This window comes from Phyllopteryx taeniolatus, chromosome 2 (genome assembly GCF_024500385.1).
Source record: "Phyllopteryx taeniolatus isolate TA_2022b chromosome 2, UOR_Ptae_1.2, whole genome shotgun sequence".
Taxonomy (NCBI): domain Eukaryota; kingdom Metazoa; phylum Chordata; class Actinopteri; order Syngnathiformes; family Syngnathidae; genus Phyllopteryx; species Phyllopteryx taeniolatus.
In genome coordinates this window covers 29,417,865-29,433,757 of record NC_084503.1, presented here as the reverse complement: position 1 = coordinate 29,433,757, position 15,893 = coordinate 29,417,865, and the positions used below count along the sequence as shown (strand labels likewise).

The window sequence follows — 15,893 nt, the reverse complement described above, 5'->3', positions numbered from 1 at the left end:
CGATGGCATGAATATATGAATTCATATATATTTTTAAAAATAACCATCTCATAGAATTATTATTTTTATTCAGGCAGCGTATTGGGAAGGGAGCGAGCGCCTCATCATCTCTGTCGACCGAAGTGCAGCATTAAAATTGCACGAGACAGAATGGAGCTATAAGTAGAGGAAGTCACGTGGCCGCGAGCGCGCACTTCCTCCCAAATATAACATGAAGATGATGGAGGAGGAGGAAAATAAACCACGCACTTGGTATCGGAATCGTCGTAACCGTACGTAATTAGGCGCCGCTTTCAAGGCCTCAGGACTGGCCAGAGACCAATGCGCATCAGCGTGCGCATCTTTGAATCTTCCTAACTACGCTGTGTGCAAGCTCTGTGTCACCCTCCCTCCCTCCCTCTGTTCATCCTCCTCTGCAATCCGACGAGGCTTCTCCGCCGCCGAGAGCCGCCGGCCGCTTCCACACCATCCATCGCCCCCTTTTTTCCCCTCCAAGGGAACCACCCATCGGCTGTTTTATTTTATTCCACCCCCCCCCCCCCCCCCGCCCCTCTTTCCTTCGACATCAAATCGAGGAATCTGCTGCCATGCTGCGCGCGTCTCTTCACCTGCACCACCACCATCATTATTATTATTATTATTATTATCATTAGTCGAGCTTGTGATCGACACAGGATCATCCATTTCCCTGACCCGACCCCTTTGCATATATTTTATTTTTTGTCGGAGTGAGACTACGACGGGATGCGTCCTGGTGCAGTGATGCTGGTCCTGGTCCTTCTGGGCAACTTGATGCCGCCCTTAGTGACTGCTCAAAACGGTAAGTGGAAGAAGGAGGAAGAAGAAAAGAAAAAAAAGCAGATGTGACCCGTGGCGTGATTGATGCAAACACTAGAATAATAGCGGGGACAAAGTGACTTTAAGAGGATTTGTACTCCACTCCACTGCACTTACACCCTAAGATGCAGAGCAGGCTTCAATAGAGTCGATGCTGAGAAATGACTTTTATGACTTATATGCAGGGGCTCTTAAAGCATTTGGTGGCTTTACGAAACGGTCTTTATCTAAATCCGAAGACCACATCGGTTTGTCTTTCAAATTCGTTGGGCTTTTACAAATAGTTCCCACTGAGGTTCGTTTTGACACCCAACCCACCCTGACTACCCTCAAGACTCGCCCAGTTTGTTGCTGCACTTGAAATACCGCCGGGCCCTCGTTTCAGACCCGACCGAGCAGCTACAAACATTTCCTTCTTTTGTGTTGCGTTGAAGTTATTAATAGTGGTGTCTTGATGTAGGAGTTTCATTCGCTCAGTGACGAAGCTCGTAACTCATTTTACTCGTACAGCGAATAAATCTTCCAAATTGAAATGAATTGAAATGCCATTAATCTGTTCCAGTACTCCACAACCCACCACAATTTATTTTTTGTTACATGCTGAAAATAAAGGAAATATCACCGTATTGTTAAATATAAATATTAAACATCGTGAAAAATAGAAGGGAATGTAATGAAATAAATGAGTTTTATAAAGTCAAGTGAACTCCCACATAGTTGCGGATCAGCATTTGGGAATTCGCCTCTTTGCAGATTCTTATTTTTTTAAACCTATCCTGCGTCATTTGCTGAAAAACTCACCTATTTGCTGTTTTTCTACTCATGCAAAAGCAATAAAAGTATTACTTTGGCACTATCTTGTGAAATATTGTTGTTGTTGTTGTTAGGTTAAATAAATAATGGGGTTTTTCATCTATGTTTGAGATGCCCTGTTTTGTTGGTAGTCCTGGAATGGACCTTGTGCAAAGTCACGGTGAAAGTGAAAGAAATATTTAGCTTCTCTCATGATGAATGTAAGTAACCAGTGTAGTCTACTTTGCCAACATTTATTATTGTGTGCAAATGCCAAAAGGGGAATTGAATTACTTATATCGTTTGTGCAAAGTACTCGTGCACATATTTGTTTGTGTGACATCATGTTAGTTTGAAGTAGTGTGTTATCTAGGCTAATTTTCATGAACCTTATGTAAAAGTGGTTTGTTTGTGTCGAATATTTTAACTTCTTAATACACTTGTTTATGTACCGTGGATTCATGATTGTCTACATGCTAGGTGCATGGTGTTGATGCTTTGCTGATTATTCTTTGTGTCGTTACTGATCACTGTAAATACAGTAAATCAATCCAAATGTAATACCAGTCTCCGTTTTAATTGCTTTGCCACCATCTTGTGACATCTATTGGCAATTACAAACCCCTTTAGTGGGGCGTCAATTATTCATGGATTTTCGCTCTTCGCGGTTCGGCTCTTCCCTATCATATAACCACTATAGTACATATGTGTGTTGATGTGTGCCTTTAAGGGGCGTGGACTAGCCAGTGACGTCAGGACCCGCAGTCAGTGTTAGCATCTGCGCCATGCTCCTTGTGAGTGTTCTCATTTCGTATTTGTTTGTCCCATTCAACAATATTCTGAAAGTGCACCTGCATTGGTTTTTCACTAAAGCTGCAGCGTAACCAGGGGTTTAAAGGACTTGTTTTTCTGCATTGTTTGTAGCTTGAAGTCGATTTAGCCAATCACGTGTTTTGGCATTAACAAGACAAACCTCTTGCTGAAATAAACAGGTGGTCGGTCACTGCGGAACACTAGCAGTGCTAGCAAGTATGTGGAAACATTTTTATACACATTATATCGGCAGCAGGCGGCACGACTGGTTAGAGCGTCTGCCTCACAGTTCTTAGGACCGGGGTTCAATCCCCGGCCCCGACAGTGTGTGGTTTGCATGTTCTCCCTGTGCCTGTGTGGGTTTTCTCTGGGCACTCTGGTTTTACTCCCACATTCCAAAAACATGCATTAATTGGAGACTCTAAATTGCCCGTAGGTGTGAATGTGGTTGTTTGTTTATGAGTGCCCTGCAATTGGCTGGCAACCAGTTCAGGGTGTATCATCCTGCCCGATGATAGCTGGGATAGGCTCCAGAACTCCCGTGACCCTTGTGAGGATAAGCAGCTCAGAAAATGGATGGATATTGGTAGCATTTATTATATCATAAAATATAATGAACGGACACCCATCTGAAAAGGCACTTGCTAAAACTAGCTGACGAACAACCTTAAATCCTCACGTCAGCCATCAGCAAATTCACCAAACATTCTCCTGTAACAGTGAAAACAGAGACAACATCACCTTAACGTTGACTAAGAAAACTCTGAAATCCTTCAACCTCCACTCATAACTAACATTTTGGCTTGGAACAACAAAGCAAAAAAAAAAAAAAAGAAAGAAAAAACAAGAATCAACCAGGTACAACAGGTTGTATCTAAAAAAAAACTCGGAAGTTGGGCCACTTGTAAGTCAAGGCACCATACAGTATACATATTTATTAAGTGGGCTAAACGCGACTCGCTGACCGTATGCCAAAAAATGTGGTTTGGGTGTATCTTGATACAATATTGGGTACGTTTGCTACAAGGTTAAAAAAAACAAAACACAATACTTGTTGGCAAAGTCTCTAATGTGGCTATGCTGGACACAAGCAAAGAAGTACCACTACAACGCTGAGAGCCATTTTGTTGAATTTTGTGCATAGGCTGCAAAAACCACTGTTGGCTGAAAACAGGAACTGAAGTTTATGTTTTTTTTGTATGACTAACTTCGACTTTGAGACACGTTTTCGAATGTTTACTTTTTAGTCTTCAAAAAGCAATGTTGAAACCGTGACTCTGAGACCTGTTTTCAAATGTTCGGGTTTTGATTTTGCAAAATTGCAGTTGTCCGAGAACTGTAACACTAATGTTTTTGTTTCATTTTGTAACTAAATTTGACTTTGAGAAAAATTTACAAATGTTTCCCACTTTAGGCAACAAAGAGATTGTTGTCATGTCAACAAAATGTACAGTGATGTTGTCGTTTTGCTGTTTACGCTAATTTCCGCACTGTAACTAATTTTCAAATATTTTACACTTTTCGTCTACAAAACCACTGTTGTGGTGTTCACAAAACGGGAATTTTTAACAATATTATTTTGTTTAACTATTGCTGACATTGACTCTGAGTCACATTTCCAGATGTTTGCCATTTTAAGGGAACAAAAACACTGTTGTGATGCAAACAAAACAAGAACAGTAATGTTCCGTTTGCTCTCGCTGCAAATTTGTGACTCATTTTGAAATGTTCGTCTTAAAGTCCGAAAATGGCGTTGTCTGGGTAACAAATTGAGAACAGCAGCTCAATTTTCTACAACATTGAGAAACATCGGCGGCACGGTGGACGACTGGTTAGCACATCTGCCTTATAGTTCTGACGTACCGGTTTAAATCCGGCCTCACGTGTGTGGGGTTTGCATGTTCTCCCCGTGCCTGAGTGGGTTTTCTCCGGGTACTCCGGTTTCCTCCCACATCCCAAAAACATACACGGTAGGCTAATTGAAAACACTAAATTGTCCGTAGGTGCGAATGGTTGTTTGTTTATCTGTGCCCTGCAATTGGCTGGTGACCAGTTCAGGGTGTACCCTGCCTCACGCCCAGAGTCAGCTGGGATAGGCTCCAGCACGCCCGCGACCCAAGTGAGGATAAGCGGTACGGAAGAGAGAATGAATGAATTAACTGAGAAACATCTTCACATTTTCCTTTTTAGACTCCAGAAACTTGTTGTGGAAACGTAATGAGAACCATAACTATCATTTTGCTATGTTATCACTAACTTCAACCGTGAGACCCGTTTTCGAATGTTTCAAATTTAAACAAAATGAGAAGGCTAACTTTATTGACTTGCTTTATCGCTAACTTACGCTTCGAGACCCATTTCAGATATTTTAGGCTCCAAAAACACTATTATAAGAGAATGCTGTTTCTTTATGGCAAATTTCGACTTTGAGACGGATCTTGTGTAAATAGCCCCTCATTTCTTGCGTAGCTCCAACTTTTTGGCCCCTAAATGATAACTCATTTATTTACATCTGAGTGATGAGGAAGAAGTAATCCTCATGGAAAAAAACAAAAAAACAAGCGCAGGGGAGAGAATTACTGTGCATACTTAAATTTAATGCTTAATACCCCACATCTTCTTTCTATGGGTTAATATATGGTACAACTTGAGGGTGAGATGAGAAGGATTGTTGCAAAACTGCACTGTCCTAGTGTAAAGGTGTTTTCATTTGACCCATTTAAAAAAAAAAAAAAAAAAAGCATTATAGAAAATAGTATGATAACGTTAAAAGTGTATACGAGTGGATTATGGAACAAATATGCACACAATCAAAACAGTTTTATAACTAAATCTCATCCCAGGTATTCTGTTCTTTGCTCTTTTTTCGGGGGTCTGTGTGGTGCTTGGAGTGTGACGTGAAGCCTTTTTTGATCTTGGCTATCTGGAAAATCTTATATCCCATAATCCTGTTTATTGTTGGTCAGGACATACTGTATCTGACGAGAGGGTTGTCCATTGGTTTAGATAGTGGCCAAAGAAATATATGTGTGTGTGTGTGTGTGTATGTGTGGGGATGGGGGAGGGGGGGGGCATGGTATTTTAGGTAAATTCACTCAATGATACAGTACAGGTCAGCTGTTTTTTTCATGTGTGCATCCAAAAGCAGTTAAATTCTCTGACACGGTCCAGATTAGGGACCAAACTTGTATGGGTTCTTATGTAATATTACATTTTCCTGTGATATTACTGCCTTCAGGTTGTGACGCACGGAGACTAATAATTATAAGTGCATCAGAGGAGTGGGGGGAGTGGAGCGCAAGGGGAATCCGTGGCTCTTTTCCTCCTCACGTTCATCTGGGGAAAAGTAGGCGGCCGAGTTCCTGCGACAGATATGAGTGCAAATAGTGTTCCCCCCCGTGCCCTCCACCCGGCCATTCTGCCCTGTTTCTATTTTTACCGCCACGACATGGCAGCGTAGGTTTAAGGTCCTTTTGTGAAAGTGAATCCATTAACGCTTAATGGATGGCCTCCTTGTGCACAGCTGCAGCCGCCTCGCCAAGACATGTGATGCCACTACCAGCCACGAAGGCCGTGAAACCATGCTATACAGAGAACAAAAAAAATAAATACTAAGAGAGTGACCATATAGGTCGCTGCTAATGCTAAGTTATACATGTAATAAAGTAAACGTAAAAGATAGGGACCGAGCCCTACCACGAGAAAAAGTGAAATGCATGAGTAATCGACACCACCCCTAAAAATGTTTATACATGTAAGTGGCCATATATTAATAAAGTGGTGCCTTGAGATACGAGTTTAATTCATTACGTGACCATTCTCGTACCTCTCGAATTGCCTTTCCCCATTGAAAGGAATGGAAATGCTATTAATGTGTCCCAGCCTCCCACCCAAAAAGACAAAAAATGTTTGTGTGTGTTTTTAAATGAAGAAAACTATCACACTATAATATTGTACTTTATAAAAACTTAAGAGTAGTCTAACAGTAAAGAATTAAGCAGTTGGTGCATAATGTTTTGATGCTGCGATACAATTCATTGTGCTGTTCGTTTTGGTGATCCCACCTTGTCCACTGGGAGGAAGTATAATACTGAACAATCATGCCGACACAAAAGAAGAATAGACTTGTACTACTACTGTAAGTTACAGACTAAGAAAGTGTAACATTAGTCATTTTTTCATAGGCGATAAAGAATATATGCCTGTAAGTATTATTATATTATTTGTCTAAATCTGTTTGTGTTTAAATATGCGTTGCTTCTAAAGCCGCAAGTATCGATGCTCATCGTTGGCATGTCAATGGTGTTTTAGCATTGTTTGTTAGCATTAACCTAAGCATACTTCCCATGAGGAAAGTTCTTTTTAAAGAAAAATAAAAAATACACAACATGTAATTCTCTTTCTTTTATGTTTAGTGTGAAGGTGAACTTGAACTGGGAGTTGCATTAAACAGCTTGAAGGCTCTTTTTTGATTACGGTAATTGTTCAATATTTGCCAAAGTGCTGTTATTGTAAAGTGAGTCGAATTGAGTTCACTGCCACCAGACAGTGCTCATATCTCAAGTTTGTACTTGCAAGTCAAAGCAAAGAAAACAAAACAGAAAAAAAAACAAAAATCGCCCGAATGACGGTCCATAACTCGGAAAACTCTGGTCGGGTCTCACGTATCTCAAGGCACCACTGTAGTTTGAACTGTAAGTATACCGCAAACTATGATCACTTTAATATCATTTCAAACTCAACTTACAATATTACCCTTATAAAATGGCTTTAAGATGATTTGATTTTGAAAAATGTGTCAGAAAAGCCGTGTACATGCACATGCGGGGAAGAAGTTCGGAAAACCCAGTCTAAACTTAGCTCCTCCCCGGCATACAAAGATCTTAGAACAGAAGGGAACAAACAAATGTGAATACGTGTGTTTTTCACTGAAATGCTGAGGACAGTAGTTGAGAACAGTGTACTCCATTTTGCCACAATTGCTTGAAGACATGATCAATAAACAATCAATTCCATACAATCGATCAAATTTGTAACGATTAACTAATCAGCTATTATGCCCATCACTTATGTTAACAGCAGTTAACTTCTTTTCACACTTGCGTGACAGTTACGAATGTTAAAATGTTACTTAAAAGTAACATATACGGTTAATAAAGGTATAATAAATGTAATTTTTAACTATTTCCAATTGAAAAAAATTGTCTTGAACATTTGGTTTTCATCCTTGAAGGGTCCATTGTACAAATCTTTAGAGCAGCTACTAGAGCAGCCAAGTTTGATTCTTGATATTGTTGAATGAAGACATAAACAAGAAGGCTGCACCCACAAGCACTGCACCTTAAAGCACTGGTGTATAATAAGTAGTATTTTGCCAATAAGTGGCCCCTTTTGTTCCTCTTTATTTCCGCCAAGCATTGCAATCAAGTGAGGCGAGGTTTGCCTTTTTAAGAATAGCATTATAAGGCTACATCCCATCCAATCAATAGAGCTGAGTTGAAGGAGCAACTTGTCCATTATCGTGTTTCCTGTCCGTGCTCTGGACAAAAGACCCATTTGTGAATCTGGAAAATATGCTGCGGGCCTCGAGCCAGCGCTTCGACCGAGTCGCTCTTGCTCAGTGTGAAATCTGATATGGACCTGCAATGAGCGCAAAAACACAAAACAGGCAGACCCGCACACACAACTGTGAAAAAACGAGCAATGATTTCAAAAAAATATAAACATATATCTATAGTACATAGATATGCAGTGATACCTTAAGTTTCATTTGTTCGGATGTTTCACCATCATAAAACCTTGATTCATACTTTATACTTATAAGCGGAAGTGAACCAGTCAGTTTCAATTAAAGGTGCCATATTTTACCAAACCAACCAAATATTTGGGATGTAATATTGACTCTAGGGTGCCTCAGTAAACGTGAAATATGAATTAAAATCATCCATGCATTCCCGAGTTCCAGACGTTTTTCTGCTGAGAGACCTGAAATCTGGCCATTCGAATTTCTTGCACTTATCTACGTCACTAGTGAAGATCTCTGCCTACATCTCTGCTGCAGAGCCAGCGCTGTCAATGTAACAAACAAGTGTCCTCTCACAAGTGGGCTTCTACACAGAGGCAACCAATAAGAGGAAAGGGGGCAGTCTTTGCCAAATATGGAAAACACGGATACAAAAGTGGGTCAACCAGAAGTGCTGGTGACAACCGCTGGCAAATTAAATATGCCCGTGGTCCTCATGAATCAATCCCCACCCATGCACAATCGTTCGATCTTCTTAGCAGATGATGACAGCGGCTAGGGAGTCACCAGGCTAAGTAGCAGCAGGCTAGCTCCAAAGGCGGCAGGATTTCTGGCACCGGCGAGCGCAAAACAGACCTGGGATTCCGCCTGTAGCCAAGTTATGGTGAGAGATCCTGGTTAAAATAAAGCAAATTTAAACTAAAAAAGAAAAACGGAGACGCAGCACCTAAATAATCTCAGTCAAAACGTGCCATTGTACTCTCTTAGCGGTTGAATATATACTGTAGTTTTCAAACAATCAAATTGGATTTTTCATTTGTTGGGCTATTATTTTGGAATAGTACAAGGAGTAACAAATCATTTGTATTTTGCTAGTCATTCATTGCTGTCAACGAAAATAGCGAATGGGGTTTTAGGGTGCGAGTCCGACCACAATAATAATGATGATAATAATAATTCAACAAACTGATTTTCGACAATGACTAAAAGGTTTGGATGCCCACTGTTGAAATAAATCTGTCATCCTTAGGGATGGGAATTGATAAGATTTTTCCGATTCCATCCAGGGGGACATTCTTCTTCTTTTCCTTTCAGCTTGTCCCCTTAGCGTCATCCTTTTCCATGTAAGCCTATCTCCTGCATCCTCCTCTCTAACCCCAAATGCCCTCATGTCTTCTCTCACTACATCCATCAACCTCTTTGCGTCTTCCTCCAGTGAGCATCCACCACAGATGGGTTTCCAACGATGGCGACAAATGTGATGACGACTATTAAAGTAGTAGTTACCTATTCCGACAGTGGGGTAACATAGCGACAAAAAAGATCAGACACACCGGTCCTAGCTGCTCTGTACAATATGGCAAAGTCGACAATAATAAGAGGAAAAAAGCTTATACTAATCAATACACCTTTTTTATGAGAAGCGGTAGGGGTAGTGTCATGACAAAAATGATATCCTCTCCTGGCTGTCCAGTACATTATTATGACATACAATATTACCTGAGACAGTGGCGACCACTGATGAGATAAGCTGAAAGTCAAACACACTCCTCGATAGACCTTTATTTGACAAGAAACTATGAAATATATAGAAATATTCATGTTAAAAGGTTAAAAACTGGCTATTTATGAATATGTGCTCTTATTTGAGCTTCCGTGAAATGAGCACATGCTCAGTTGTGCTGAATCTAAAAGGGAACAATAGGACTCTCATGTAACTTGTAACTAATGAGACACTCCATTGGGCACTTTGAACTGTATTCGTGTCATGACACACTTGTGTGAGGCATGCTGTAAACTTGACACTGCAAAAACATGAGCTACGACCAAGCTATACTACGCTAAAAGTAGATCACGGTGGTTTCAAAGTGAGGCTGAGTGAGCTGTAACCGATTCATCCTGTTTGGTAACAGCTGTCAGGGTGATGCAAGTTGCAACAATTTTGTCATACCATGGTACAATGGTACACAATCCGCTCGTTCAGACAATTTCTCCCAAAGGAAACCATTGCATTGTTAATGGTCATGTCAAGTGTAAAAACATGCTGATCGCTGGATAATGAAATGTAAAAGTGGTTAAAAAAAACAAAAACGCCGAAGATGCTGTGATGAACAGGTAGAGGGAGATTACCATGTGCGCCTGGGAGGTGGCACACAATATAATATATTAACTGTATGAAAGTCAGATATGCAAACCACCACATTGAAGAGGTTCTGTTTTGCCACACTTGAAACAAGAACTTAACCGGACGCTAGTTCATCAATACATGATTATGAATGGGGCATTGTGTGGGGAATTGAGCACACAAACGTTGCGTGAAAGTGAGCTGTGTAGACCACTACACATTATATCAACGCAACAATTGTTAAACAGTTAGGGTTAGGACATGTTGCACTCTGAAGTGGTTAATCAACACGTATGTGACTCTGGACAAGCGACCTGTACATAAGTCGAATGCATTGCACGATGCATTGTTTCAGCATCATCATTGCGATATGCGCATATGCAATAGTCATATCGCAAGATCCTGCGATGTTGGAGGCAAAAGAACTCGGGTACCCGACGTGCACTGCATACATAATTCAACCAATCACAATCGTACTGTGAATAGTGTGACACAGATCGCAAACATTCTCCAAATAAGAGGCACAACGTTCTTGCTTCAAGTTGTTTACTTGTCACTCCCAGCTGTAGTTTACTTGAAAACTGTCACATAAAACAAACGATTAAACAATGAACGTCTGCTACGTAAGTGCTAGCATACAGTGAAGTAAAAAGCTTGACATGCTAGTAAGATTAACGCCTATGTTACGGTAAATTATAAACCTTCAAACTACACACAGAGCAGCCCTGAGTGCTATATAGTTTTCTTGTATGATAACTATTGTTGAGAACACGGTAAACAATTTCACACCTGCATTTAATGTAGTTTTGCTCTTCAGAATGCCATGAAATGAATGAATACAATGCAACGCAACAGATTACACTTGAGGGGTAGGGATGGAGCGCTCCAGCTACACTGAAGGGACAAACCTAAGGTGCGCAGTACACACTATAACGTGTGTTGTTTAAAGTAATGCACTCAAATATGAATGCATATTATGTTTTTCATATGTGTCAAATAACAGATTGATTAAAATCAGGAATTGCGTGCGTTAGGAATGTGCTAATGATTATATGGGATAGCTAACTAGGCATGAAAAGAAATGATTTTAACTTCATTTCTGGATGCACTCGTACCTGCTCAATACTACAGTGCATTTAAATAGAGGTAGACTTCATAGTACACAAATGACTTACTTGTATACTTGTGTGCTATGTTGAACATGGTTATTTTATTTCTTATAGTTTATTATAGGGAATCGAGCCTGCACAAAGCAGCATGAAAGTTAGCTATACTATGTAAACCATGACACTACAAACAACTTGGTATATTAAAATCACATTGCTGCCTGGTAAAATTATTGTTGGCATAGTACCTGGATAATATTGTTTCAGTAAAATACTGTATACGGCAGGGGTGTCAAACTGATTCTTGGAACGTGACAAGAATCACTCACATTGCAGTTATGGTTTCCCTCAGAGGGCCGTTATGACTGTGAAACCATCCATCCATCCATTTTCTGCACTGCTTATCCTCAATGGGGTCGCGGGCGTGCTTGGAGCCTATCCCAGCTATCTTCAGGCGAGAGGCACCCTGTGTGTGGTGAACTGGTCGCCAGCCAATCGCAGGGCACATATAAACAAACAACCATTGACTCTCACATTCACACCTACCTACAGAGAGTCTTCAATCAACCTACCACGCATGTTTTTGGGATGTGGGAGGACACCGGAGTACCCGGAGAAAACCCACGCAGGCACGGGGAGAACATGCAAACTCCACACAGGCGGAGCTGGGATTTGAACACCCGGTCCTCAGAACTGTGAGGCAGATGTGCTAACCAGTCGTCCACCGTGCCGACTGTGAAACCACATGCAGTGAATGTTTCATCACCTCATCATAGTATTATATAAACACAACAAATTGACAGATAACTAGTTTTGGAATCAGAAGTCAAAGATTATAGTTTGTTCAACTACTGTTTAAGCCACTGTTAAAAGATGTTTGGTAACCAAAAATGCTTGCAATATCTCAGAATTATGATATATTACATATGATGATTTGACATTTTGGTATAGAGTGGCAGGCTGGATGTGGTCCCCCGGGCCTTGAGTTTGACACCTGTGGTATACATTATATAATATCACGTTACTGCTGCATGATGAGCAAAAAAATATTCCAAAATCAAATCAGTCAGAAGAGCTGCAGCTCTTGTTTCTGGTAAAAAATGCAAAATCTGTCATAGCACAATGCAGGTACAATGCAGATTCAGCCACCACCAATCCACCACACGCGTGCGCACATGCTGCCTTTTTGCGTGTGACCAGTTCAGCAGTCCTTGGGGGGGTTTTCCTACTCACTGCTCTCTCTGTCTGCCTTGTGGGAGTGCAGATGGGGATCCAGGTTGTAGGCAGGCAGCTGACTCACTCTCAGGCTGCACGGCACTTGTGTGCGGCTTGATCTTGCCTCTCAGGGGAGCTCTCTTTTATACCGACATCAGTGGAGTAACGCTTTAACGCTTAAAAAACCTTTATCTTTTTTTGCGCTGCTACTGCTGCCGAACAATCAGCCTCTTTCTCATTGCACTACCCTGCATAAAGTCCCATAAGCTATCTGAGTTTAACTGAGGAAAACCTTATGATATACAAACAACTAAGTGATAGTCCTAAAATGCAAATTGGGATTCAGCATATATCACCCTGGACCAGTTGCCAGTCAATCAAGAGTTGACCTTTTATTCAGTGGGAATGAAGCTGGGCAACCTTCATAAAAGTCAGCTTTGTGACTCACTAGACTGCCAATCCCTCCATTTTTTTTTGCCACAGTTGAAAGACAATTACAGTTTGGGAATATTGTACCCTCGACTGGTCACAGATCAATAGAGGGTGACTGTGTATGGGACATTCAGTGGTAATCTAGCCCTGAACACCATGAATGAAAGTCTGCAGTGTGGACCACCTCAGTGAAAATGGTCTATTTTGTCACACTTGTAAAACAATTAGGTTTAGGGTACTATATGTTGCACGCTGGACTGGTCACCAGTCAATTGCAGGGGGGCCTCTTTGAATGGGTAATAGAGTGTGATCACACTCACATGTTTATAAAAGTCAGCTATGTGAACAACTATATTGAAAAGGCTCTCTTTTGCTGGAGTTGATAAACAATTACAATTGGGGCACCGAGTGGGAATTGAGCCCGCACCAGCTGCATGAAAGTTAGTCTGTGAACCAATATACCACAATACAAATTGTATATTACATTAATTAAAGATGTATTAATTCATAGATGTAAGACCAGTTTTTTTTGTTTGTTTTTTTTACAAAATATTGATTGAAAAATCTTGAGTTATAGTTTCTTTTTTAAATTGTATGTATTACATTTAAATAATCCAGAAAATGATGTTAAATTCATGCCGCTATTTGGCATACAATTAAAAACTATTCATATGATTTATTTTACTGAATCTCACCAAAAGTGATATCCATATATATATATATATATACAGCAAATAGAAGATACACCATATTAGTTAAAGATTGTAGCTTCTTTTGTGTTTGCCCAAATTATTTGTGAGGAACTAATGGAGTAGCAGAGAACATTAGTTCGCAATGGCTAGCTGCATTCTTCTTCCAGTGTTATTTTGAAATGAATGAGCACCAGCTGCTCTGTGTCAGCACCTTGTTGGAACCGCGCAGCAATTGCACTTGCTCATTTGTTGAGCGTTGTCTGTAGTTTGTTCTGTGTGTTAATTCTCCTCTGCTGAATACAAATTACGCTCTGCTATTTTCTTCTTAGGGCCATCACCTTGAAATGCATTAAAGTGGCTTTTTATGCATTATTTGTATTATTATGCTCTCTAAGCGTCGATGGCTACCTTTGCCACAAATCGAGTTGCTCAATGCCTCTCACGCATACAATCGTAGTAAAGAATGTCACAGTAAATGTGTCAAATTGAAATTCTGCTTGCATGAGTGTAGGCGTATTAGACTCAGTTTCACCCTCTGGAATTATGGTGTGAGCTTGATGGAGGCAGATGTTTGCAGAGAAAAGAAAGAAATGCTAATTACTCCGCATAACTGGAGGCATCACACATTAAAAACTCACATTGTAAGCGCCGAATACCCTCTGACATTTAGTTTTCTTTTTTATTCCCACTAAATTTTCCTCAAAATTCCTGCCTCCCTTCTATCCAATTCATTTCCATGTGGCTGTGAGTCATGAGCTTGTTTTAGACAAAAGAACCTTTACTATGGTTAGCAAGTAAAAAAGCCATGTATTGTTAAGTATGTGATTTATTTATTTATTTATTTTTTTGGCAGGAGTTTTGACATTCTGTTCGAGTCAACTAGCCAGAAGACAGTGATCACAAGTTTGGGGGAGAATGCATTTTCAAATCGACCGGAGCCAAATGACAGTAAAAATACATAAATAAATGAAATATCAAACTCAAAGCCAGGCAGCACAGTAGACTAGTTGTTAGCATGTCTACCTCAGGTTGAAGTACATAAATGGGAGTGTCGGGAGGGGTTATTGCCTCTTTTCCTTCATGTGAGTAGGAGGTACGCCTGTGAGTCTCTTAAGGGTGGGAACTTCATCACACACCACGTTTGGTCAAAGTCTGACCTTGTGGAGTTGAGTTATTAGGGTTCTGTGTTTTATGGTCGCTCATCAAGTTTCGCCACCACGGTACACCAACATGCAATGACAAAAACTCAAATTCTGCCCAACTTACCATTGCCGATCTGTCTAGTATTTATTGTTCAAATTTGATAACAATCGGACAACATATATAAGATAGGTTTGTCTTAATGGGACCTCTGGAAATGGCCAAAATGACCCTAAAATGGCTCCTTGTATCTTCTTGGACATGGATTTTGGAGACTCTTGAGGTACAAGGTCATTTCAATGGTAGCCACCTAACACATTTCAAGTTGCTAAGTGAAATTGACTTTTGGGACTGAATACAAAAAAAAATAAAAAATCTGACCCTTATCCTTAACGTAATTTTCACAATGGAGAATAGGCCTGTAAAAAGTTTTGGATCATAAGAAAAAGCTAAAAAATGCCACTGTCTGGCCTCATAAAGTTGATGAAGAATCAAAGCTATTTTATAAAGTATAAATTAATTTGTTTTATTGAGATGACTACTCCAGTTTACTCCCAGCAGTTTAAAAGCATCTTTGTTCCAATTTCCTTTACCGATGGAGGACAAAGTTAAGGTCATTTTCTTATTTGCTTTCTTTTGTTTACAGCTGGCTGGAATGGTGTTTGACTGGTTAGCACATCTGCCTCACAGTTCTGGGGACCGGGGTTCAAATCCCGGCCCCGCCTGTGTGGAGTTTGCATGTTCTCCCCGTGCCTGGGTGGGTTTTCTCCGGACACTTCGGTTTCCTCCCACATCCCAAAAACATGCGTGGTAGGTTGATTGAGGACTCTAAATTGCCCGTAGGTGAGAATGTGAGTGCGTGTGGTTGTTTTTTCTTTTTATGTGCCCTGCGATTGCCTGGCGACTGATTCAGGGTGTACCCCGCCAGCAGCCCGCGACCCAAGTGAGGATAAGCAGTAAAGAAAATGGATGGATGGATGGATGTTTTACAGCTGACA

At 40.6% G+C, this 15,893-nt stretch overlaps 1 protein-coding gene across 1 annotated transcript in view; it reads left to right on the top strand.

Moving 5' to 3' along the window:
- Positions 1–13: 13 nt before the first annotated feature.
- Positions 14–15,893, top strand: part of nptnb (neuroplastin b) — a 45,736-nt gene continuing 29,856 nt past the window's right edge. Inside the window, exon 1 of the mRNA XM_061765644.1 lies at positions 14–820. Coding sequence (XP_061621628.1) covers positions 745–820 — 76 coding nt within the window. The 5' untranslated portion in view covers positions 14–744. The remainder of the gene's footprint in view (positions 821–15,893) is intronic.